Below are 26354 nucleotides of genomic sequence, written 5' to 3'. Positions count from 1 at the left end.
ATTGTAAGGCTACAGCATACAAAGACATTCTATACAATTGTGTGCTTATAAAATTGTGGCAACAATTCAGGGAAGAACCATATATGGGTGTGACGGTCAGTTGTCTACAATCTTTTGGCCATATAGTGTATGTGGTGTATGCATGTATTTCATCTACACCAACCATTCACATGAACTAAACAGTCAGAAGCTCTGTGGCATGAAGCATGTGTTGGTTTTGGTGGTTCAAAATTTTTGTTGCTTCCACAAATCGGACAATATTGAAAATAAAACATAACTGAGGTGTGTCAGCAGCAGAGTTAGGTGGCACAGACACATATCTCATGGGTATGGCAGACCTTTCAAGGTGTGAGGGTGTGATACTCTGAGGTGTGATACTCTGGGGGTGGGGGGTGAGGGGGGGACTATTAATGAAATGATTTCCAAATCCGCCTGGGTCCCGCCATCTCAAGCTCTACTCTTCACACAATGAAAGAGTAGGGAATGTAAAATGGGAGAGGGCTAAGGGTTCGGCTGTGTGGACACACAGCTCCCCCATGTGTGCACAAGGTTCTCCACCAGTGCACAGAAAGGAGGAGGGAGTTTCAGGGAGGAGGCGCGCACGAACACACACACACACACACACACATACAGTGAGTCCTCTTCTCTTCTGCTAAGAGTTCCTGCCCTTTTCCAGCTCCACTTTTTGTCGGAATGTACGCTTGATAGACTGTATCTTCTAATTATTCCCGGATATCCTGAAGGATTTCTGATCAGGTTCTGGGTGAGGTGAGGTGAGTGTCAACTTTTTAAAACTCTCCCTTCTCCTTGGAGTTCTCACAGGCAGGGTGATGGAAAAAAGATTGTCATTAGAACGACTAACATTGTGTTCATCTGTGTGTGATTGTGAAAAACATGACCAAATATTATGCTTTGTTTTATGAGTTTACAAAACTCTGACAAAAAATTCTGAGCATGCTACTGAACACAATACTGTTTGTTTTTGTGCATGATATACATTTAGTCTGTAAAATTTTAGGATTTCTAAACTCTGTATCACTCCATTGGATTGCAACAGCAAAATGCAAAGACTTGGTCCTTTGCTCGGTTCAAGATGATGAAAATAAAGTGCATCCCCTATCATTCATACAGCAGAGTTTCCATTAGTCAACCAGAAGCTGTGTGATTTTGTGAGAATTTGGACTGGGTCATCAGCCTTGCTCACATGAACAGGCGATAATGTACATCAGTAAAGTTGGTCTATTGTGCAAAGAATGTGTTAACCTTTTTTTTTTTCAGATGAGATGGTCAAGCCACGGTTCTTTGACTGTTTCACTTCACCATTGACAGCAGTATAGTGACCACGTCGTGTGACTAAAGTCTTATTCAAGCGATACAGTTTTAATAATTTTATATTTTTAATATATTATAATTTAATTCCCATTCTGTTTAGTACCAATAGAGTGCAGCTTAGGCCCAATCTGCACTGGTGCACTTCAGTAGTTTCATATACAGCCTATATGTCCACTAAAAATAAGCCTTCTTAAACCAAATAGAAATAATATTTTTAATATTGTACTTAAAGCTGTGAGTTTCATTTGTATACAATGCTGGACACCTGAAAAAAAAAGACTTAATTGTAAATTGTACAGTAATTTACTGGCAGCAGGGTTGGCAGTAAAGTGCTGCAAAATGTGCAGTAAACAACTGTAAAACATATTTACAGTAAAATCTCACACAATATAAAATTACACATAATCATTACACATAAGCACATTTGCTCATTGGACTGATGCTTTTTAAAGAAGAAAGCAATTTACAAGTGATGCAGGATACAACTGAGCCGAAGGTTAAAGGTTTTTGCTTGAGGATCCAACCATGGCAGTTTGTCAGTGTTGGGATCTGAACCCACAACCTTCTGATCTGCAGCTCAAAACCCAAAACTAGACTAGCTTCAAGGCAGTCTTTTAGTGTGAGCTAATTCAGTGGAAGAAGTGGCTGACTCAATGCACAGTGGTTGTGGTGGCTCAGTGGTCCAGGCTTTGAGTTGCAGCTCAGAAGGTGGTGTGTTCAAATCCCAGCACTGCTAAGCCCTTTAACTTTTAGCTCAGTTATAGGTTTTTTTTTTAAGCCACCCATCAGCCAAATGAGCAAATGTACTGGATAATGTGTTTTATACTATGTAAGATATTACAATACTTTACTGTAATTTTATTTTACAGTCGTTTACCGTAATTCCTTTATAACATACTTCTATACCACTGCACTATATACGAAGGAATGCACCCTATGTAGTGAACTGTAGGTTGATTCATTGGCAAAATGATTTAACACCAAGGTTCAGCCATGATACCCCTTCAGCAGTTGAGAGTTAAAGGCCTTGATCAAGGGCCTAACACAGGCTTGGCAAGGCTGGGATATAAACACATTCACTAATGAAATCACCCAATTTATCTTGCCAGAGATATTCAGACTCAGGCAATTACAGGCAGTCAAGATGGCCACCCACATGTTTTCTATCAGCTCACAAGACAGAGGCTTGTGAATCCAGAGGTCAAAGTTCCAGATGAAATTGGTGCAAAGCAAAAGTAACCACTGCTAGAAGTAGTCTTTTGCATATCTTTTACTCTTCAGTGTCATTGGGTGAGTTTTATTCATGTTGGGCAGCTCTCATGTTGCCATGTCAAGAGGTCAGAAATTGTAAATGCTACTGCTAAAAGATGCTACAACCAAATATATTGGCGCCTCTGTGTCAGTTGGGGTTGCAAGTTTTACATACATTTCATTAATCATATCAATGTTTTACAAGACACTTTCTGAATGTTATATATTTGGCAATGTTGGTCATGATTTTGGAGTTTAGGTTTTGTAATAAGACTAGTTTTCTTGGTCCTTGGTTTATGTGATTCAAACTATATAACTGTCTCTTGCTGTAAAATCTTTTTAGGTTCATTGTATTAAACAAAGTTGTATACAGTCAAATCTGATTGTAAAACAAGCATATACAAATTCCACTGACAGTTTGCTTATCATCAAAGTAGTGTAATATTTTTAAAAATACATATGAAAAAATAAGCTTGATGACCTTAATATTAAATTTTAACATTTTAAACATTTAACATTAAATCAGCTGCTTCCACTCAGAGTTTGTTGTTGTTATTTTTTTTTAAAAATGTCACATTTCTCAGATACTGTGGGTATAATACTGCAATACCTACAGTATCTCAGAAATGTGACATAATTTATCACAATATCGATATTATATCATCATATTGCCCAGTCCTGTATGATCAAACTCTGGTCTGGTTAGAGTACATTTACAGGAAATTTGAGCATAACATTTAAATCAGAATCAATATTGTCAAAAATTATATCTGTTATAGTAATTAGAGTAGCTAATATAGGTAATAACAATAAAATCACATAATGTTTATAGCTGCAATTGAAGACATGGGAAGCTTGTACTTAAGCATGGCTAATGGAGCTTAGTGTCAACACGTGATTTGTAAATGTGAATTAGAATGTGCAAACATGGATCTTTATTTGGTCATTAGTCCTTACTTGAGTAATAGTTACATTTACATACAAGAAGCACCATGAAAATTTGACCTGTATTGGGAAGAAGGACTGTGCATATTGTTCTGTGTATTTTTTGTCCTGCAATCGTCTCACACTATTGTGTATTTGCACTTTATGTACTGTAGTCTTGCATACTGTTATGTGTTGCACCATGGTCCTGGAGAAATGACATTTCATCCAATGTATACAAGCTATATACAGTAGAGGAATGATGATAAAAACCCACTTGACTTGATTTGACTTGATTGTTCAAAGACCCTTGGATGTTATCACGCATTTTTGAGGTTATTACAGAATTTCATATCAAGACTAAAATATGCCAGATGTGATTTTATCCATTTTGGTTTGACTGATTTCTTACAGTATTTATATGAAATAAATGAAATTCATCACAGGGGTTTGTAACATGCTCTGATGGAGTAAAATTTGGCAGATGTAGATGGTGAACTCCATGTTGCCACTTCACAATTGTTTAGTGCTTCCCAGGAGGTAGCCATAACGTGTCAAAAAATGGGAGTGTATTTGCTAGATGTTTTTGCTAGATAAGTATGCTTACTTAGTATAAGTATACTCAAGCACTTCCTATACCATCTGGGTTAACCTGTCTTTACCTGGTGCTCCCTAAAACACTCAAACAGCTGGTCAGTGACCTGCCCATTGACCGTTACTTCTACAAAGCACTTGAGAGCCCTCAGTGGACTCAGGACTGTCCTGGACACTGAAATAAGGTAACTTCTGAGAAAAGTTGATAGGTTTGTTAATATACTATGGCATCTATACCCTTGGCAGGAATGTTGGGTTCGGCTACAACGCAGACACCTTATACTGACCAATAACACATGCAACTCACCAACTTGTCTGACTGTAGTGATGGCTTACGTGTGTCGTACATCACTGCAGTCTGCTGAAAGCTTTCCTTCATTGTCTCACCTTTTACACCGGTATAAATTAAGGCAAGTTTCATTTAAATTAGATGTATATGAAGAATAGCATATATTAGGGGGGTGTGATACACAGGTGTGATACACAGGTGAGAGCTTGTTTCCACTGAGCTGAAGCTGATTCATAACTTCATCACTCACATCTCTGTTTGTTTTGATGTTGTATATAAGTGAATTAGACACAGATTTTTTCATACATCATACATTCCCTATGCACAAATCTGCACTAATTTATATGATGAATAAGGGCCATTAATATTCAAGTGCATTCAAATTCAAATTGTATGTTTAGGGCATCTTCATGACCATCAGTGCAGGTGGTAAAACTGCACAGTGTGCTGCAAATGTAAAAAAAAAAAAAATTGTAGGGTTTGAATGAATACATTATTAAGACGTGTGATTAGGTGAGTTGTTGTGACATCAAATCAACCAATCAATGAGCTGCCCCCTTTTCCTGTAAGACCCAAGTGTGTGCAGTGCTGGTTCAGGCAGCGGGTTGAAAAACAAATGTGTGTGCAGCTAAAACATGCATTATAAATGCTTTTTAGATAGTATTTAGGTGAAGTTCCTAATTGTAGTGAATTCGTGTTACATAAATAGTGAACATCCACAAAACAGGTTGTAAGAAATGAGACCAGACTTATAGCCTTAAGGTCAGCATAATACAATCTTATCCTTGCCTTGCCATATCTTTTTCCAGTCTTCAACTGTCCAGTTTCCGTGAGTCTGTGCCCACTGTAGCCTCAGATTCTTTTTCTTGGCTGACAGGAGTAGAATCTGATGTGGTCTTTTGCTATTGTAACCCATCTGCCTCAGGTTTCAGCATGTGTGAGTTCTGAGATGCTTTTCTGCTCACCATGGTTGTAAAGAGTGATTATTTGAGTTACCGTAGCCTTCCTGTCAGCTAGAGCCTCCTCTGACCTCTCTCATCAACAAGGCATTTCTGCACAGAGAACTGCTGCACGCTGGAATTTTTTTTTTTTTTGCTTTCTGCCTCATTCTTTGTAAACTCTAGAGGTACAGTATTTTCACCAGCCCATTTAGCACCAGCAACCATGCCATCAAAGTCACTGATGTGGGCATTTGATTGCCACAATAACTTGAGGGTATATGTGAAAAATGTACAAATTCAAATGCGTTGAATTCAATAAATGTACAGGGTATATACAGCTACATGTGAAATGGCTGTCATGGAATTGCATGTCCACATTAGTAAAAGAATTTGCGAAGTGCAGTTACACATATATGAAGGAGTGATCCTATTCTGTGGGAAGAACATTTTTGTGTGTCATGCTTAGTGGCATCTTATACATAGCGGCAGGTGGAGCACACCATATAGTATATTAGCCATTAAGCAAATGTAAATCTTCATAAAGTCCTCTTTAACAACTCCATACATTTTAAATTTCTATACATTTCATAATTCTGCGATAGACTGGTGTGCCATCTGGGCTAAATGCTCCCACCTTGCAGGGATATGCTTCACCGTGAGCCTGACCAGCATAAACTGGTTACTGAAAGTGAGTGAGTAAGACAGAGCCACATACTAATTACCTCTTTTGAATTACCAAAAATAAAAAAGTTGCTATTTGACAGATATAAGCCAAAGTTCCATACAGTATATCTAAGTTTATTATTGCACCTAGTGGTCAAAAATGGGAATTACAGCAAGCGCTAATTGGGGCAGGAATTGCTCGCTCTATGCATATTTTGTTTATGAGTGGGGGAGGGACAGTGGACTCTTAATGATATTACCTCTTTTGTATTCAGCTCACACACTGTGCAAGTGGTGACAGGAACCACACCTTCTGTATCATGCATAGTTTTTTTTTCTTTTTAAAAATCTTTGAAAAATATTTGAGCATAAGAAGCTGTGTAATGAAAACTGCAATCGTTTAGTTCATAGTTTTCAGGCTTTTCCATGATTAGAAATGATGCGATAACTTTAATCTACACTGTTTTCTATCTAGCTATGTCGCTAGGTTAGTAATGTGTCTTTGGAGTGCAATTATAATTAATTACAATTATAAGCAACTAGAGACCATCATACTCGCATGAATTGCTTACAGAATTATTGCTTATAACATCTGATTTCAATAAAGCAGAAAAAAGTGCAAATCTGAAAGAGCTAAATTTCTTTACAAATGAGGCTACTTAAACAGTGAGATGTCAGACTTGCGTCAGAGATGTTCATGTCCAACTAGGGGAAATCTATTGTTTGGCATTGTGTTAGGCTGTTTGTCTGGCTTTTAGGCCAGACTGCATCCTTCTGTTCTCTGCCAACAGAGAGTGTATTTGCATCAGCATCTGATATGTATTTGCCAAGCCACAATGCTGTCAGTCCGTCAGTCAGGAAGTCTTACTGGCTGATGGAGTTCAGCAGTTTGGGGAGAGATTTTGGTGCCCAGCTCTGAAAGGATCACATTGAAGGCATGGCTGAAGTCAACAACCAAGATCTTCACATATGTTCCAGGGGTGTTGAGATGCTGGTGAATGGAATGTAGGCACATCATCAACTGACATATTGGGTCTGTAGATGAACTTCAAGGAAGTCTTTAGAGGTGTTTCTGAGATACCCCAAAATGCATTGCTCAAAGATCTTCATTAATATGGATATTAGAGCAACTGGCCAATAATCATTCAGGTCAGTGATCTTAGGCTTCTCAGGAACCAGGATGTTTTCAATTCAATTAAATTCAATTCAATTTTATTCATATAGCTCTTTTAACAATGGACATTGTAACAAAGCAGCTTTACAGAAATTTTACCTTACATTTATTCCTGGGTTTTACACCAGTTTACACCTCTGATGAGGTCTTGACGCAGCCATGAACAATGCATAGTTCCAGAGACTGACTGGTCTGCACTGTGAGTGAGTGTGGAAGGGGAGATGAGGCTTTGAATGGTGGAGGCAATACTGGAGGCTTTGTGGGAAAAGGGGGGTATGAAGTGGTGAATCCAGTGGTGAATTGATTGGCTGTCCACTGAGCAAAAATGGCCATGCTCTCAGTGAGGGAGGGGTGGTATAGTCTCTCTCCCCTATCAATCACAACAACACTAACCAATCATGGGTGTCTGTGAGCTCAGGCATTTGGAAGTGGGTGGACAGCGCTTTACTCTGAGTGTATTACGCCACCTCCTGACATTGCATGAGCAGCAGGTTGAACAGATGCATTCGGCTGGCTTCACATGCCTCACAGATAGCACGTGACAGTGTTCTCCCTCCCTGGTTGGTAGCTGTTGTGTAATAGGGTAGAACCGCTTTAGAAGGGGTTCATCTTATCACATAGGTTAGGGACATTTGGGTTAGAGACAATTGTGCAGGTGTTTATTTGTTAGTTGTAATAGGCCTCTACAGACAGAAGAGCAGTCTCTGGCAATCTCTGTTTATCTGAGTATCTCCTTTTGGCTGATTTGATTTTTTTTTCTTTGGGTTTTGACTTCTTTGCATATGGAGAGGTCTGTGTTACCAGTTCTGAAGGCTGTGTCCTGAGTCAAAAAAACAGGAGGAAAGCACAAACCAAGGAAGGTTTGGGTGCATTTATACCTGCAATTTGTTTTCATGTTTATAACCCCATTCATGTTTATAATCCCATATAATATTCTACAATATAAACCTGATTCTCAAGACACATGAAACAATCAGGTATAAATATGGGACATGGTACTATATAATATCACTGGCTGCATGGCTAACTAAAAAATGCCATTTATAAATAAAAGGTAGTCAGCCCTTGTGAAATGACTGACACAATAGTCTTGGGGATGGAGACAAAAAAAAAAATTCAAGCTGTTCTCGTAACACTGTTACTGTAACACTGTATCTCCATAAGAAAAAGATTACCTTATAAGCAAGAGAAAATAACTGACAACTAAGGTCTTGAGGACTTGAATACTTTGAGGCAACATTGTTAGGCAGTGAGGAACTGTAGCAACTGTGAATCTTACAATGACCTGGAGTAAAGTTTTGAACGGTCTAATTTGTTTAATATTGAGTGATTATAGTTAGGTAAAGATATGGTACAAAAAAGCCCTATCCATGAGGAAATATGAAGGCAACAGATGCAGGAAAAATTGCCTCTAAAGGTTGCTAGTGTTTCTTGAGCATTAGCTCTCCTATGCTCCTGACCAATGCACTTAATTAAATTACTATTGATGTGGAAAATATGCTTCTGTGCTATTTTGATGCAAGGAAATAATTTTAATCAGGAAACTACTAACTAGAATACTTTCTGTGAAGGGCCCATGTTGTGGTGATTTCAAAATTGTTTCATTTTTAAAGATGTTTAAGATTTGTGGTTAAACTTAAAAAAAAACATATATATATATATATATCACTGATCATGTGTTTTTCTTCAGGAATGTGGAAGAGGAGAATGATGCTGTTTAAAGTGATTATCCTGTGCTTACTCTACGTGGCAGCAGTTGGCCAGGCGCTGGACTGTCACAGTGAGTGCTGCCCACTTCGCTCGACTGCTTCAGTGGTTGATATATTTAGTGTGTAACAACAAATTAATCAGCTGACCATGAAATACATTTTTAATGGTAACTTACAGTCTTTCAGTTTGACTTATCAATCGATCAATTATTTTTGTGTCCTTGAATTTGCTCTAAACTGTGGCAAGAAATATACAATTTAATACATTTCCATATAGTTAAAATACAAGTTTTGGGAAAATGTTTTGTATATATGAATAGTAATATAATATAATAGTTATATATTACTTTATAGCAAATAACTACCATACTATACGTTTGTAGTAAACAGTTTTTTTAAAACATGCTAGTGATTTTGTATGATTTTATTATTGCTTGTACAATATTATGCAGTAATACCAAACAAAATCCATGAGCAATTTTTGATGTTACCACACTGCTTTCACATTCATAATTGAGGTTCTGTATGTGTTATATTTTCCAGAAGTACAAGAATGCCCCATAGACCTGTACTTTGTTATCGATACATCAGAGACCATCGCTTTGCAGGAGCCTCCACCAGGTAGCCTGGTTGACAGTGTCACAAATTTCACTAGGAAATTTGTTGAAAAGCTGGAAGACATAGAGTACAAGGGCAAGGTGAAGATTAGCTGGACTGTGGGTGGACTCCACTTCTCCATGACACAGAAGATCATTAGCAGTCTTACCAATAAGGATGAATTCATCAGGGAATTAAGGAAGATCAGCTACTTAGGCAAGGGCACCTTCATTGACTGCGCCCTCAAGAAAATGACTGAGGAAATTATGATCAAAAATGTTGGTCCTACGAGCAACGCCAAGACACAGCGCTTTGCAGTCGTCATCACAGACGGTCATGTGACTGGGAACCCCTGTGAAGGCATCAAGGTGGCAGCAGAGCAGGCTCGCGACAAGGGCATTAAGATATTTTCCATAGCATCATCCAACAAGCTGGAGGAAATAGGCCTTAGAGAAATTGCTAATTCTCCCATTGGGGTTTACCGCAGCAACTACATGGCTGTTGATCTCGCCAAAGGACGACCTGAGATTTTAACAGAACATATTGACCGCATTTACAGCGCCATGGTAATGTCTTGCTCCATACCTTGGCTTTGTATGTGATTCTCTGTCAAACTAAGTTGAAATCAGTTTGGCCATCGTAGCATGTTTTCTTTTGACTTTGTTCTTTGTGACTGAGTGTGTGTGAGTGACTAGTTTTAATCTGCCTCCTTTTTTGTTGTTCTCCAGCTACATCTAGCTTATCAAGAGGTAAGATCCCTTGAGTTATTTCTCTTGTAATATACCATATATACCACATATGCTCTCTATTAGTAATGGATTGATATATATTTTACCTTTAATTGTGTCTTTCTGACAGTGCTACAGTGTGCAATGCCTGCAAACACCTGGACCTCCAGGTCCATTCGGTCCAAGGGGACAGAAAGTGAGTTGTGGCTTCATCACATTCACTACATTTAATTGCCAGTGCAGGTGCTGTTATGTAATTTTTTAAATGTTGTGCTCTCTAATTTTTTAATGCTGATTACAGGGTGCCAAAGGAGACAGTGGTCCTACGGGTCCCAAAGGTGACAGAGGTCACCCTGTGAGTACAACCTATTAATGCATTCCTGGAAATGTTTGAGCCGTAATATAAAGAGACTATAATAATATAGTCTCTTTAAATGTAAAACTCAATAAGTATTTTAACAAAATCTTAAACCAACAGCCTATAGAAAAAAAGTATAGGTGTGTGTGGTTTGTGTACAGCGGATATGTTCACCAGTCCCATTTTGCAAGCCCAAGTCATGTCTCAGGTTTTTAATTGTGAAGTTAACGCTTCAGTTTCAGTTGACACTAAAATCATTAGGTGTAGGCATTTCCTTGCACTTTGGTATATTATTTCTAGGGAATGCCCTGCAGTACACACTGTATAAGGTAGAGCATTTTTGAAGCCTATATACTCTAAATCTAAAAAAAATAAGTACTAAACAAAGATTTTACAATTTTAAAACATGTTTTTATCCAGCATATTTTGATCAAATATACCTATTCATTTGTACCCTGGTCCCAGCTTCCCACATGAAGGCAGGGCTAAACTTAAACATCAAAATAATATCATTTGCCTAATGAAAATGCATATTTTTAATGTTGCTTTCCATTAATTGGACAAGGTTAGTGTCGATATATATAATATCGGTAATATATAATATCAGTAATATCAATAAGACTTACTGCTAACGAAGCTGTTTTCGTAGTGTGGGTGGTGCTTAAGGCTAGGCATTTGGGACACACCTGTTTTAGAACCATACCAAACCTTACACCACTGCGAGCTTCACATTAATAGTGTTGCTGGATGTTAATTAATTTAATTAGTGGGTACTGATGCCCCTAGTTTGATTTTTTATTTATTTTTTTTTTTTTGTGAATAAGTGTAAATCCCAAATGGGCAGTAGTACTTTGTGAATAATGTTTTCTCTTCAATCTGTCGAATCCGCTCCTCATAACACTGATCTTAGAAAGAAAGAAAATCTGAAGTGTATTTTTGAATTCTGGAAAATGAATGCAAATAATGTAATGATGTATATATAATGAAGTAAACTGAATAATGAGTAAAGTTGTGTTAGTAAACAGAAAGGTTGAGATGTATTAAACAATTTAAATTAATTAAATTAACAAAAATATTAGACAAAAAAATTTGTTGCATAAAGTTAGCCGGTTTAATGATTTAGATTTAATTTTTTTTCCCATTTGATAACTGGTTAAAAATTGTTTTAATTGTTATGCTCAATGGCACACTTCATGCATAGTTGCTCTGCATTTTGTTCATACTATTGTGTGTTTTATGGTTATCTGTATATTACCATGGATTCAGTAGTTTATTTGGAAAGGTGCTAAACAAGCATTTAGTATTTAATTGTAAATTTAATATACTACTAATTACTAATTTTACTTGTGTTAGATTTTCGAATTGCATTCAATTCAGTGAGGAATGCATTCTAACTTATAGAAGAGCTTGGGCCATTAGACATATCTGTCTTTACTCGGGACTTGTAAACTTGAGACTTTACTTCCTGCTTGCAAAACAATACTTCTGAGATTATAATAAAACCTCGGGGAATCAGGACTGCCAGGTGAGCTTTATAACTGACATGGACCTACAGCTCTATGATGCAAAGATTAATTTTATTCTGTGTTTATTTACAGGGTGATCCTGGTATTGAAGGTCCTATTGGTTACCCTGGACCAAAAGTAAATATTTCATAATATGGATTCACTGTTTTTAGAGTTGATTCCAGATATTATATGTGTCTGACAATTTTTTTTACTGTTTTCACCTTCTCTTGTTTTAGGGAGAACGCGGTGCCAAAGGTGAAAAGGTAGGATTTTTTTATATGGCCTATAAGAATAACTGTAGGAATTAAATATTTAATGCAAATACATGCATAAATTTAATAAATTATTTTGATTTTTTTAATCATAGGGAGAAATTGGCTCACAAGGAAGGAAGGTAAGGTCATACATCATTCTGTCTTTGTAGCTCATACATTCAAACACTCAAATTATTACATTCTGGCACTTTCAAGTAATACCATATTATTTGCTCTCTCCTGTTTTACTAGGGAGTTGCAGGGGTGCCAGGACGCAATGGCACCGATGGTCAGAAGGTGAGAGTGGTAGACTGAAATGGATGAAAATTAATATTTCAGAAGTTACAAAAAAAGTGAGTCATCAATTGAAAAAACAAACATGATCATTTTTGCAGGGCAAAATTGGCCGCATTGGGCCTCCTGGCTGTAAAGGTCAACCAGGTGACAAGGTATGTGTGTGATGTGTCATATGTAAGCAAAATCCTGACAGACACGGTGTAATTACTGTGTTATTATAGTTGTTTACTCTATTAACAGGGTCCTGATGGTTATCCTGGAGATGTAGGAGACAGTGGCCCAAAAGGAGGTTCTGGAGAGAAGGTATTAGGCTAATCTGACAGAAAAAAAAAAAAGAACTTTTTGTACTTTTACTGTGCAGTGATCAGAAATCCCTTTTGTTTCTAGGGAGATCCAGGTCGACCTGGGAGAGCAGGGCCACCTGGGTCACCAGGAGAGCCTGGTCCCAAGGTACACTAAATAAGTCCAAGAGAGGAATTAATTCATTAATTATAGCATAATAATAATAATAATAATAATAATAATAATAATAATCACACTTCTTGCAGGGTGAAATTGGTAGTCCAGGCACACCAGGTATCCCTGGACAGAAGGGCCCTAAAGTTAGTATTTGTATTTTTTTTTCCTGCTATTTAATTTATATAAAAAAATGTTCTTATTTTTAACACTTTATTTTGTTTTCCAGGGGACAGCTGGAGGCCCTGGCCCTAAAGGCGACCCTGTAAGTGAAAATGTGTATTGCCACATCTCTCTATCCACAGTGATGTGGACACACAAATCTGAAAGCTGATCATTTCTTTTGTCTTGATAGGGAAGAAGAGGAGACTATGGACCAAAGGGAATTCCAGGACCTGATGGACCAAAGGGAGACAAGGTAGGTGCCGTTTGGTTCAGCCCTGTGTATTAGGGGAATTATATTGTCTCAGCAACTGATTCCACTGAAACAGAGCAGTAATCAATGTGAGAAATGGGTATGTGTTTCAGGGTGAACCAGGACCTGAAGGTTCAAGAGGGCTTTCAGGTGAAGCTGGCAATAAAGGAGTCAAGGTAATTATTATATTTACAATCACTTTATTATTATTACAAGTATCATTAATGCATCCAGAGCTGAAGCGTATATTTCCTGAATGTGTTTAGGGAGATCCAGGACTTCCAGGACCAAGAGGTCCACCAGGACAAACAGGAGAGCCAGGAAGAAATGTAAGACCACAGCACAACAATCTACTGTGTAAATCTGCATTGATAATGTGAATTTGAACAGCTCCAAAAATGTAAAAAAAAAAATAAAATAAAATAAAAAATCATGAGTCATATTATTCCTGTTGGAATCAGAATGGAGGAATGATACAAAACAACTTTTCTGGTTTTGGATTTTGTATTACATTTTATTGGCATTGAATTTTGGACTTTATATTGGCGGAGTTGATCTTAAACTGTTAAAATGTTAAGAAATCTTAAATGGTCTTTCTTTGTGGTAGGGGAGCCGTGGTGACCCTGGTGATTCTGGCCCAAGAGGCGACCAAGGACCCCCAGGACCAATCGTACGTCCAACATTCCAACAAATATCAAAATAATCACAGGCTACAGGAAAATCCCACCCATATAAACAAACAACATGAAGTGTTTTGAACAGCATTTAGATCCAGTGAATAAAACTGACCAGGAGGAAAAAGACAATTCGCTGAAGGGCAAGGAATATGGGACGTGAAAGGCATGCATATGTTTTGGGTCATGGTTACATTTGTTGCTAGATTTGTTTCTAAAAACAGAAAAGGCACTAATTTTTAAGTAGGACCTTTGCCTTGCTATGTTTATTGCTGTTTGTCGCATATCTGTAAATAATTAATTAATTAATAATAATAATAATAATAATAATAATAATAATAATATGTGTAATAATAATATGTGTAACGTACATGGACTGGGCAGCAAAATGGACAGCACTGATGCTAAATTTATGCTAACATTTCTGCATATTGTAGTTAAATATCACTTCATCCACTACATATTTAATTTATAGAAAGATAGAAGGAGCAAGAGAGACACATGGGGCATTTTTTTTAAAGTGAAAGGAAATTAATTTGATAACGTATTATACTGATACCTTCGTAAAAATAAAAAAAGAGGATGCACGTGTTGCACAACATTTATACCTCCCAACTTTTGTACAATACATACTATTTTGAATTGGACTAGCTGTAATGTAAATACATTAAAAAACAGGTGGATCTGTGAAGCTAAGACTGTTTAAATGTCTATTTCTTACTCTTTACTTTTTTGCTTGAATCAGTGCTTCATAATTAGGCATCTTTATCATCATCTTGAAAGTTTTATTGTAAGGTCCAGATCATAATGTGGATCTTAACAGAAAGAGATGTATTTACCCAGATATTAATTCTAATTATAATCTGCCAATCTACTGAACTGGGTTCAGGTCTGAATCTGTTTTTAAATGCAGTGTATAAAAGTGTGAATATTTAAATGTTATATCATCATAGATTGAGGTTCTACTCCCTGGTAAACTCCCTGTGTGTTCTGTTGTTTTCTGAATTAACATGCTTAGTTCATTTTTACTAATTTGCTAGCTGTACCATGTTTGTTTCTGTCGTTATCATATGACTGTTTTAAGCGCATGTTATTGTATCTAATGCCACAGGGTGACCGTGGCAGACCAGGATTCAGCTACCCTGGACCAAGAGGACCAACGGTACTATAACTCCTACTTAGTTCAGTATGTCAAATTTATATTACGTTATATGAGGCCATTCTTGCAACTTGTTAATATCTTCTGCAGGGTGACCCAGGAGATAAAGGTAGACCTGGAGTTCGAGGAAGCAGAGGAGACTGCGGTCAAAAAGGAGAGCCGGGACAGAAAGGATTACCAGGAGAACCTGTGAGCAAAGCTACATTTATTTTCCTCCAGGGTTCAGATCATTAGAGGCTGACCTCTAGAATAATCATGTATGGGGGATTGGTAGTTACTGTGTATGTGAAGAATAAGGATGTTCTTTATGTTCTTTATGTTAGGGAGAGCCTGGATCTGAAGGTGAGCCTGGACAAAGGGGGGATCCGGGAGAGCCAGGTAGAGATGTAAGTAGATTCACTGGACAAAACTGAGATATGTTTATAGATAATACACTATAGTACAATAAACAAAAATTATACAGGTATAATACACTCACTATCTACTTTACTAGGAACATCTGTCCACCTGTTTATACATGCAGTCATCCAGTAATTTGCCAGCACTGACCCTGTGTCCACTGTAGCCTCAGATCCCTGTTCATGGCTAACAGGAGTGGAACCTAATGTGGTCTTCCCTGTTGTAGCCCATCTGCCTCAATGTTCAATATGTCGTGCATTCTGAGATGCTTTTCTGCTCCCCACATTTGTAAAGAGTGGTTATTTGAGTTAGGTAGACTTAGGTAGACTAGTCAGCTCGAACCAGTCTGGCCATTCTCCTATGACCTCCCTTATCAACAAGTCTTGCAGGACTGCTGCTTACTGGATGGTTTTGGTTTTTGGTTGTCCAAAAGTAAGGTCACTATTTTTCTCATTTTAATGTTTGACATGAACATTAACTGAAGCTCTTGGCCTGTATCGGAATGATTTTATGCATTGCACTGCTGCCATATGATTGGCTGACTAGGTCATTACATGAATGGGCCAGTGTACAAGTTTTCCAGATAAAGTGGTTAGTAAGTGTATGCCAATGAGTCTATGATAAACATCACAGAATGCTAAGCATCCACTGCAAACCTTACCAGGATAAAGCAGTTACTGAAGAAGAAAGAAGAAGAAGAAGAAAGTAAAAGATGAGATCAATTAAAGACATTTTGGATTTGTGCTTAGAACTCAACCTTCTTTTTGACAGGGTGATCCTGGTCCAGAGGGAGACCCAGGCCTTACAGTAAGTACAGTCCTAGAATCTTTATTTTTCAAGACTTATCTTGTGATGGTGTTTCAGAGGTTTAGTTTAGTAATTTGATTATCTTACATATATCTTACATATCTTACATTATCTTCCTCAGGATTGTGACGTCATGAACTATATCAGAGAGACCTGTGGGTGTTGTGGTAAGACATTTCCTGTGTCAGTCTAGTTGAAATAAAGTGCTTAGATACTACTTTACCTTTCGACTACTTACTCTTTCTCTCTCTTCTCTATGCTGTTTCAGATTGTGAGAAGAGGTGTGGAGCACTGGATATTGTATTTGTAATTGACAGCTCTGAGAGTGTGGGACTAACAAACTTCACCCTGGAGAAGAACTTTGTAATCAGCACCATCAACAGATTGGGCTCAATGGCTAAGGACCCCCACTCAGAGACAGGCAGGCACAGTTATAACTACACCTAACATAATGTAAAGAAAAACATGAAGGTTGTGTGTGCTCTGTCATTAAGGCTGCCAAAGTTGTGCTGTCTTTTCTTGCAGGAACACGTGTTGGTGTGGTCCAGTACAGTCACAGCGGAACCTTCCAGGCCATCCAGCTAAATGACTCCAAGATCGATTCCCTTTCAGCTTTCAAAGATGCTGTGAAGAATCTGGAGTGGATTGCTGGTGGCACATGGACTCCATCTGCCCTGAAATTTGCCTATGACAACCTGATTCGTGATAGTCGACGGTCCAAGGCTAAAGTGACTGTGGTGGTGATCACAGATGGTCGCTTTGATCCCCGCGATCAAGACGCACTGCTAAGTTACCTCTGCGGGGATGACACTATTGATGTAAATGCCATTGGCGTTGGAGACATGTTTGAAAAGGAAGAGGAATCTGAGAGTTTGAAGTCCATTGCCTGTGACAAGCAAGATAGAGTGATGGGCATGAAGCGATTTGCTGACCTGGTGGCAGAGGAATTCATTGACAGGATTGAGACTGTTCTCTGCCCAGGTAAGTTGTCCATCTGCAAACATGCACCTTCATCTCCATTATATATCATTTTTAACTTTTCATCTATTCTGTAACATGTGGATATACATAACTTTCTTTTTATTGTTTTAGACCCAGTGATTGTCTGCCCTGACCTTCCATGCAAATCTGGTAAGATTCTATTAATTTTTAACAGGGTCTCTGGAAAAACTCTTCTGTCTGTCATTTCAAAAAGTATGAAATTCATGTAGATTAGACTGATCTAAATAAACTCATTTTTTCAAGGGCACGGGTATAATTATTAAGTGGTAATACAACTCCCTTCACTTAAAGGGGGAAATAATGTTAGAAATGAGGAAATAATGCTGATATAAGGAGAAAAAATTAAACTAATAAAGAATCAAGACTAATATTAAAGTAACTAATGAGAACATGCTCCAAGACGCTTCATATCCTGTGATGTCTAATAAAAACTAAACCAGCTTTACTGTTTTTTCCTCAGTGTAAATCTCAAATCTTTAAAATATTTTTAGACTCAAAACAATAAATTAGCTCCGCAAATAGCCACTATACCAGTTTTAATGCCCATAAAATTAATTAATGGCTCTTAAATAAACATAAAATTCTTTATAAAATTTGCACCTTTGATAAAAGTTGAAATAATTTAACCAGTCAGTCCAAGCATAGTTTGCACTGTGCTCTGTGAGCGGAGCCAGTCGCTTGGAGACTCCTAAAACTATTGTCTCACTGCTCACTTGCAGATGTGTCATCTCAAAGGAATGGGTACCCCATGCATGGATACAATGCAGAGGAAGGGGCAAACAACCTTGTCCCAACTACTGTCACAAACGTCTCAAACTTACTCAACTTTCTGCAGAAGGTCAACACCCCCGAAGCCTACACTGGGGCTGTAGCCACAATGGCCTACACAGCCCAGAGAGCCAAGTTCGCCAACGGGCCAGACAGACAGCAGTGGACTAATTTGTTCATTGACTCTTTCAGATTGGTCTATGGCGATCTCCTGGGTGACCCTAACAAAGCCTTGGGGTTGTGTTAGGCAATGCCAGCTCATTATTTGGCCAAACTGGGCTGTCAGAAAGTGGCTATGGCTTTATATTTTTGGTGGTAAAAACTGGTTGCTCTTGGCCTCGCTGTAGGATTATGTGAAAAGAAAATGAAACTGTAATTACTAAAAACATCTATAGCTTGCTGAACTAACATTAATTTGAGACAGCTGTATTCAGGGCTAAAATTTGAATGCTAATGCACAATGGCCAGTTAGGTGACCAGTACTAAGCATGATAATGACCTAACCATGACTTTTCTTTTTTTTTTTTTTTAAACATAGAGGAAACTTTATGATTATTAAGATGGAAGCTTCTTTCTCATGACCTCGGTGCCTGCTGCTTTTTGAAATACTTTTACATTGTTATTTTTTATATACTTGAACAAGGCTAAGAGATAGAATTAAGGCATCCTGCTGACTGTGAGACCTTTTCATGCCTGCACAATTTAATGTTATTAATCTGGGCTAAGCTGCTTAAATCCTCAGGATATAGGAGGCATTTTGGTCCCGCAGAGGGATATATATTCGGCAGTTGTGAATAATCAGCTGAGATATCACAGTGATAACCAAAACTCATGCTATGTGTAAATACTGCATTTTGAGTACACCATGCCACAATTTTCTGATAAAGTTTTGCACTTTGCACAGTACCGATGGGCCTTATTTTCTCTACGGCCTATACATAGTTATAGAATACACGTTTTGCTTTCATGATTAAATACATAACCTCACTGCCATTTCCATTCATGCAGTAATTATCTTTCAATTTACTTTAATTTCGGCATGACCTATGACATATAAAGCATGAACCTGGAAAACTTGCACCAAAAATAACCCAGCAGCTCTGATTTCAAATAAATAGTTTCAACCGTAGAGGGAGTAGGCCAAAAAACACATTCTGTGAGGTTAACAAATTTAAAGAAATGGGGAATAATTTCTATGTATGACTATGGATAAAATCTGAAAGTTAAGAATACAAGTTGCTGCAAATAATGGCTATCATTATTGTATGTAATAACGCTGTGCATTAAATGTGCAATTAGAAAAAGAGCTCTAAGACTGCAAGACCATATCAAATAAACATATATTGCAAACAAATGGCGTTTTAATTTAAGTTATTGTCTATTTTAACAGTACTTATAATTCTGTAGCTAAGGACCCAATATCTTTTAGCACTATTATTTCAGAGTAGAAGCTGTCCCTGTTGTTTAAATCAAAATATACACTATCAGGTATAATCATGCAATCTTGTTATGTTCATATTGACCAATGCATAGTTCTGATGCTATTTTAGAGCCACATAGCTGAGCACATACAAAAAGGATCCATGGGTATTAGGTTGTTATTGTAGCTGGTTTGGACCAGTGCACCCTCAAAGGACAATTCCAGCATAAAACTAGCATTTACTCTATTTATTTTTCATGGAGTATGTATCTAGTATTCTGTTGCACAGGACTGTATCACTTACTGTCCATGTTTTAACAGAATTCATGATTTTATGTCGTTTTCCTTTATTTCACCCTGCAAAGTAGTGAAAGCTACAATACCCAGCATGCAATATGCCAGTACGTATTCATCCACTGGGAATCCCTACTGATCAACCCAATCCAGATCTCTGAGTGAGATACTTCACTCTGAATTCTCCCTCTGACATGTATTCCTGGAAATAAATCACAGTGGTATTGTGATAACATTGTGATATCCTGGAAGAAATTTTTACACTAGTGATTTTGAAATGCAAGCCAGAATTCGTCTTCTAAAATGTCACACACTATCAAACCAGACACCTTTGCAAGCCAGCAGAAGATGACTGCTTTTACAGCACTTCACAGGAGGGATCATTCTGGTCCGAGTTGCTCCGTCTTGGCAGTGCACATTTCATCTCAGCCTAGCTCTCAGTAAAATTGGCATGATAACTAAAAATTTAAAATGCTTAGCTTGCTAGTTACCTAACATGCCTGATTTATATTGCTTTAACAAACCTACATAGCTCTACATATAACAGACCTATAATTGACATATTTAGCTATCTAATTTTGTCCGGCTTAAAAAAGAATGTATAGCATCTGGCTGGGCAGCGACTCGGCTTTCAGTGTAACAATGTCCATCAAACAACGTAGCATCAAAGAAGATGCTAAAGAAAAGGGCCCTTTCTGTATTTAGTACAAAACGGAGAGCAGAGAAGCTCCATCCCCGGAACAAAAGGAGCCGAACTGAAGTAGGAGAACTAGTTAGTGTCTGCTAGCAAATGCTTGTCTTCACCCATGTGACTACTAGTACGATGGCTAGTAAGGTCGTTAACACAAGGTAAATAATCATGTAACATTGCTAGCTAACATTATGGTAGCTACTTGTGTTGTTGCTTACATCAGTTATTTGGCTCAGTGTAATTTTTGTAAAGCTTGCCTCCTGTTGCTCTTCTTGCTGGCGCAGTTCTCCTTCTGTATATTCTGGCTTGAACATGTATAGTTGGATGTCAACCACATTACAAAGCAAAGTGATTGCTTATTAGCCGTAGCCTAATACGCTTCCCTGAATATAACATTATCTATTGAGTGACGCCCCCCTTTCCCTATTCCCCCATTCCCCCGTTCCCCTTCTCACACAAATACCTTTCATAACCATTGTAGTCTTTCAAATTTTGCATCCATCTTCAACATATGTAATCAGGAGGGGGCTTCCCCAGTTTGACACCAGGAAATCTCACTACAGAGCCCACTGCGTCATCAGTGTAAGACGCAAGTAGGCATGTTTACAACAGATGTATCTAAGATTTTGGCTGGAGCGTCCCTTTAAGGCAGTAAAGATGGAGATTTTTATGAGCTGTTAATGTGTGAACAATATTTTGTATTTCTCTCCCACAGAGCCAGCAGTGGCCAATTGCGCTCAGCGCCCTGTTGATCTTGTGTTCTTGCTGGATGGTTCTGAACGCATGGGCTTGGATAACTTTCAGAGGGTCCGTGAGTTTGTGGATAAAGTGGCTCACCAGCTGGTCTTGGCTCAGAATGCCAGGGACAAAAATAATGCCCGTGTAGCTCTGCTACAGTATGGCGATGAAAACCGTCAGGAGGTGGTCTTCAGACTTTCACACAATCTCACCATCATCTCTGATGGCCTCGCAAACATGAAGTACATGGATGCGTCTTCGAACGTAGGCAGTGCCATTATGTATGCCGTCAATAACATCCTGCAGAGTGGAAACACCCGCTTGGTTCGTAGCAATGCTGAAATCTCCTTTATCTTTATCACTGATGGAATCACCGACAAGAAGAATCTGGAGGAAGGCATAAGCTCCATGCGCCGGGCAGAGGCTGTGCCTACTGTGATCGCCATGGGCAAGGATGAAGAAGTTGACAAGGAAGTGCTGACAAAGCTCACTCTGGGAGACCAGACAGCTATTTTCAGGGGAAAGGATTACTCCCAACTGTCCAAACCCAGCTTCTTTGATCGTTTCTTTCGATGGATCTGCTGAGGGAGATGGGGTGACTTAAGTTCACACTAATGTAAGGGGGGAATTGGTGTGTTATTGGAGTCAGCTTGGTCATTAGGGTCATTATCTGAATTTGCAGGACGTATCTTTCATTTACGATCTTATTAAATTAGATTTTCTTTTTCAACTGACGGACTTTTGAAGTTCAATAGAAAAATATCTGTGGGTTGTTCCGTCATTATCATGCTCACTCCATATTGTACCAGTGGATTTGGGAGAAGGGAACAAGAAGACACTACAGTAAAGTTAAATGCCAAACACTTAAAATTACTGACTGAATGTTTAAACTACAAGTTGCCATTGTTGATTTTTTTGGTAAATTTCTGTATTTTTAACTGAATTACCGGAATTGTTTTGTATACACACTAAGGTGCTAAACTAGAGCAAGACTGGAGTTTTTCCTGTATGTCTAGGCAAGACGTTTCCATGAGATGTTACATATCAGCAGAAACCAGTTAGGGTTCAATGAAATCATTTTGATAAATACTCATTTTATCTCAGTGTCAGTCCTAGTCAGGTTTCATGTCAGATTTCATGATACAAATCAACAAGTACCAAGTTTGTCATCATGGTTTTACTTACTTAACACAGGGAACCAGTCACACAACAGCTTCTTCTATGAGTCACAGACAAAAATATTCTGCAATTAATCAGAGTGCACTCCTGCTTGGATACATGTTTAAGAAATGGCAATGCGTTTCAAGTTAAACTTTCATATTAATTGTTTATTAAAGGTATGTTCATGTACTTAGTTATAAACAGAATGATCACAATTGATAAGTTTTTGAGTCTTTTACAGACAGTCTAATTAGATGTAGTCACTAAATTTTCTAATTCCATGAAGATGAAATCAATATTTTAACATTCTGTAGACACTTGAAGTGTCACTTCAGTGTTAGTACAATAAATCAGGTTGTGGTAAACTCAATTTATGTTGATGTGGTTGTTTTTATTATTATCAAAATACACAGCATAAAATTATGAACTGTACACTAAGTCATGTTTTTGTAGAAACAGCATAAATTTGGGGTGGTGTTACAATCACACTCAATCACGCACTCATTCAAAACTAGGGGCAATCTATCTTAGCTAATGCACCCAATTTATCTTAACTCGTGCTAACACAGGGAGAACATGCACAGAAAAGAGCAAACATAAAAAGCATATAAATATGGTTATATAGCAAACTAAACATAGCCTGAAGAATTGATAGTCTTAGCTCACAACTTATTGAATTTAATGCTGAATTTAATACTGCCAAGCTGCTCCTGTTGCTTTTTTATAATATTTTTTTTTATTTTTTTTTTTATAATATTTCTTGAAAAATGGGTTTTGTCTCTCAGTCTAGAAATTGCTTACTACCATAATAAACTATATATGTACACATGGAATGTTATCATAGATAATCATCTATAAGAAAGTGTCAAAAGTTGTCAAGCACCCATAACCAACAAATAAAATCTCCTGTTTTATAGTAATATTGTTTAATATAGCGTTGTTGTTAAGAAAGTACAACCATTTGTGACTATTTTCCATCATCATTTGACTTTTGTTGTGAACATAATGCCTATTATGTTCCATAATAATTTGTCTATCTCTACCAAAATACTAAATGACACAAAAATGTTAATTGTTTCTATGCACTCAGGTCAGTAAGGCAGAGAATGTTAACACTAAGAGGAAAATGGTGATGAAAGCGAACATATGTAAAGTAATAGTAGAGACAGATGCAGTGTCAGCAAGGTGCATTGACACAAGAATATTGTATCAGTGTTTGAGAATCACAGAGAGGAGAAGCCAAGTCACCAGGAGAGACAGAGAGATTGGTGAATAGAAAGCAATACTGTATGTAAAAACTTCAGTGGATCGTCAGCAGCCTTATCTATCAGACATGAAATTGTTATCTAGAAAGGACACAATTCCTCCTTCCCCATACCAAATTTATTAAATAAAATAGATTAAATAAAAAGAAATGGGGAGCAATTTATAAACCTTTTGGAGTGATAAAGCCACAGAACACTATGAAAGTAGGGCGTTAACATGGCAAATAAAAGGTAAAAGAGCTAAAAGAAAAAAAATGCTCGTTTCCACTGAGAAAATGAAAAAGATCAACAGGCACCCACTTACAAGGCTTATAAGGCTTAATAGCCAGATAACAAATAATAATATATACTAATTAGATCACAACTAGACAAGAATGTCACTAGGTCCCTGTCTTTCAAAGATAAAAATACATCATTTCATTTTTGAGATCCACATCAGATTAGTTGTTGGTAATAAATGTATTAAAGTGGATTATTGTGAAAACAATAGCAAAGGCACCACCAATGATCGTAGGAGAAATACACAGCATGGTATGATGACGCAAGGCTGGGGCTGATTCTTTCTAGCCCAGAGACTTAGATTCATGCAGCACATCAGTGACAGTTGTGTTAGGTGATTACATGGAGCGTAATACCCTCTAGATTTTGTGTGCATTTGGGTTTATAATTTTAAGCCCACTTCGTTAAAGCATCTCTAACACCTCATCAGCAATGGTAGAGAAGCATGTAAAATGTGGTTATGGGGGTAATGAATGCAAACAAGGTGGATTATTTAATCGATCATCCTTTTTTTTCCCTCAAACTGCCTTTGGAGGACAAAGTAAAAGGAGATAGACTAAGCGTACAACTTCCAGTAATAGAGCAAATTACACAAAAGGACAGACAACACAACAACATAAGATTATTCACTCACTCACTCACTGACTTTCAACAACCACTTTATCCTGGTCAGGGTCGCGGTGGATCTGTAGCCTATCACTGGAACATTGAGCATGATGCGGGAATACATCCTGGATGGGATGCTAGTTCATCGGAGGTCACCAAACACACACATATTCTCATACTCATTTAACACCTAGGGGCACAGAAACTCTGCACAGACAGTAACCAGCACTCAGGTTCAAGCATTCAGGTTTAGGGTTTTTTTTTTTTTATTCCAGGTTATGGGTTACAACTTTTCAGTTTTCAGTTTACTTTTTTTAGTTTTTCGTGTTCACAATTAAAAAAATTAGAAATCACAAAAGCACAAATATTTTCTCCCAATATTCTTTTTTTCTTTTTTGTCAACCCTAATAGTTTCATTGTTATTAGGTTTTTGCCCTCATATATCACAATCAGCCATAAACCAGAGGTATTAGTTAGCTAAACAATGGCCATGGGCAACTGGGAAATAGCTGAAATGAAAGTGCAGCAACTAATATTAAGACATAAGGCTCCATTAGGTCCAAGGTGTAATGCACATAAATACTGTATAGAGTACATCCATAAACAACAAAGAATGTGAAAATCAGTTATCATTAGATCATTAACAGTAGCACTGTTGCTCCCATTTCAGAAGGCTAGGAGGGCCAGCAGTGGCAGCTCACCCATAGGGTCAGGTAAGTCAGAGCTCCACCACATACACTCACCACATACACCTGTTCACCTGCCCATTCATGCAATTATCCAATCAGCCAATCAAGTGGCAGAAGTGCAATGCAAAAAATCTTGCAGATACAGGTCAAGAGCTTCAGTTAATGTTCACGTCAAACATCAGAATGGGGGAAAATGTGATCTCAGTGACTTCCACCAGGGTAGGGTTGTTCATGCCAGAACAACATGAACAACCCTACCCTGGTGGAAGTCACTGGGTAATTACTCTTTACAGCTGTGGTGAGCAGAAAAGCATCTCAGAACACATAACAACATGTCAAACCTTGAGGCAGATGAGCTGCAATAGCAGAAAAACCACATCGGGTTCCACTCCTGTTACCCAAGAACAAGAATCTGAGGCTACAGTGGACACAGGGTCACCGAAACTGGATAGTTGAAGACTGGAAAACCGTTACAAGGTCTTTTTTTTCTAGTCTTCACCTGATCACACCGGTACTAGACTATGGAGCAGTCAGGCCATTTAAACATCGCCCGTATTTTTGAGGTTATAAACTCTTAAAAACAGACACAATTTAATTTTGGTAGTTCTCTTTTTGGCATTTGAATTATTTATTTATTCATTTATTTATTTATTTATTTATTTATTTTGGTTATTTGAGAAAAGGTTTTTAGTCATCAGATGTCATCACCTATCAGAATCATGTGGGACTGTTTGAAACTGTGACCATTTATAATCTTCTAGTACATGGTTTTAGCTCCCAGAGGTAATTAATTCTTCGGGAAATATAGTTGCCTATATTACTGTTGCCTGTGTTATTTTTTTGTCTCAAAACCCAACCATGAAAAATCTAAATAATAATAACAATATTAATTTAAATATATATTACTTATAT

General features: G+C 37.7%; 1 protein-coding gene across 3 annotated transcripts; it reads left to right on the top strand.

The window, feature by feature from the left end:
* The first annotated feature begins 612 nt into the window (after positions 1-612).
* On the top strand, positions 613-22973 carry col6a2 (collagen, type VI, alpha 2). 3 transcript variants are annotated; one of them, XM_053237978.1, is made up of 28 exons: positions 613-768; positions 8859-8948; positions 9421-10040; positions 10203-10223; positions 10333-10398; positions 10504-10557; positions 12159-12203; positions 12305-12331; positions 12436-12462; positions 12575-12619; positions 12718-12771; positions 12860-12922; positions 13007-13069; positions 13168-13221; positions 13305-13340; positions 13431-13493; positions 13604-13666; positions 13757-13819; positions 14098-14160; positions 15276-15326; positions 15414-15512; positions 15647-15709; positions 16494-16529; positions 16651-16696; positions 16798-16950; positions 17055-17510; positions 17622-17660; positions 21420-22973. In XM_053237978.1, the coding sequence occupies exons 2-28, from the start codon at positions 8861-8863 to the stop codon at positions 22025-22027; spliced, it is 3066 nt and encodes a 1021-aa protein (XP_053093953.1). In that variant the 5' UTR covers positions 613-768; positions 8859-8860; the 3' UTR covers positions 22028-22973. The 3 variants fall into 3 exon arrangements, with proteins under 3 accessions (XP_053093953.1, XP_026796169.1, XP_026796244.1); XM_026940368.3 differs by having other exon boundaries at positions 614-773; XM_026940443.3 differs by lacking the exon at positions 21420-22973 and adding an exon at positions 18251-19653 and having other exon boundaries at positions 614-773.
* The last annotated feature ends 3381 nt before the right edge of the window (positions 22974-26354 follow it).

The sequence above is a fragment of the Pangasianodon hypophthalmus genome, chromosome 11 (genome assembly GCF_027358585.1).
Source record: "Pangasianodon hypophthalmus isolate fPanHyp1 chromosome 11, fPanHyp1.pri, whole genome shotgun sequence".
NCBI classification, from domain to species: domain Eukaryota; kingdom Metazoa; phylum Chordata; class Actinopteri; order Siluriformes; family Pangasiidae; genus Pangasianodon; species Pangasianodon hypophthalmus.
Note: the sequence above shows the minus strand (reverse complement) of the source record. Positions and strands in the feature narration are given on the sequence as shown.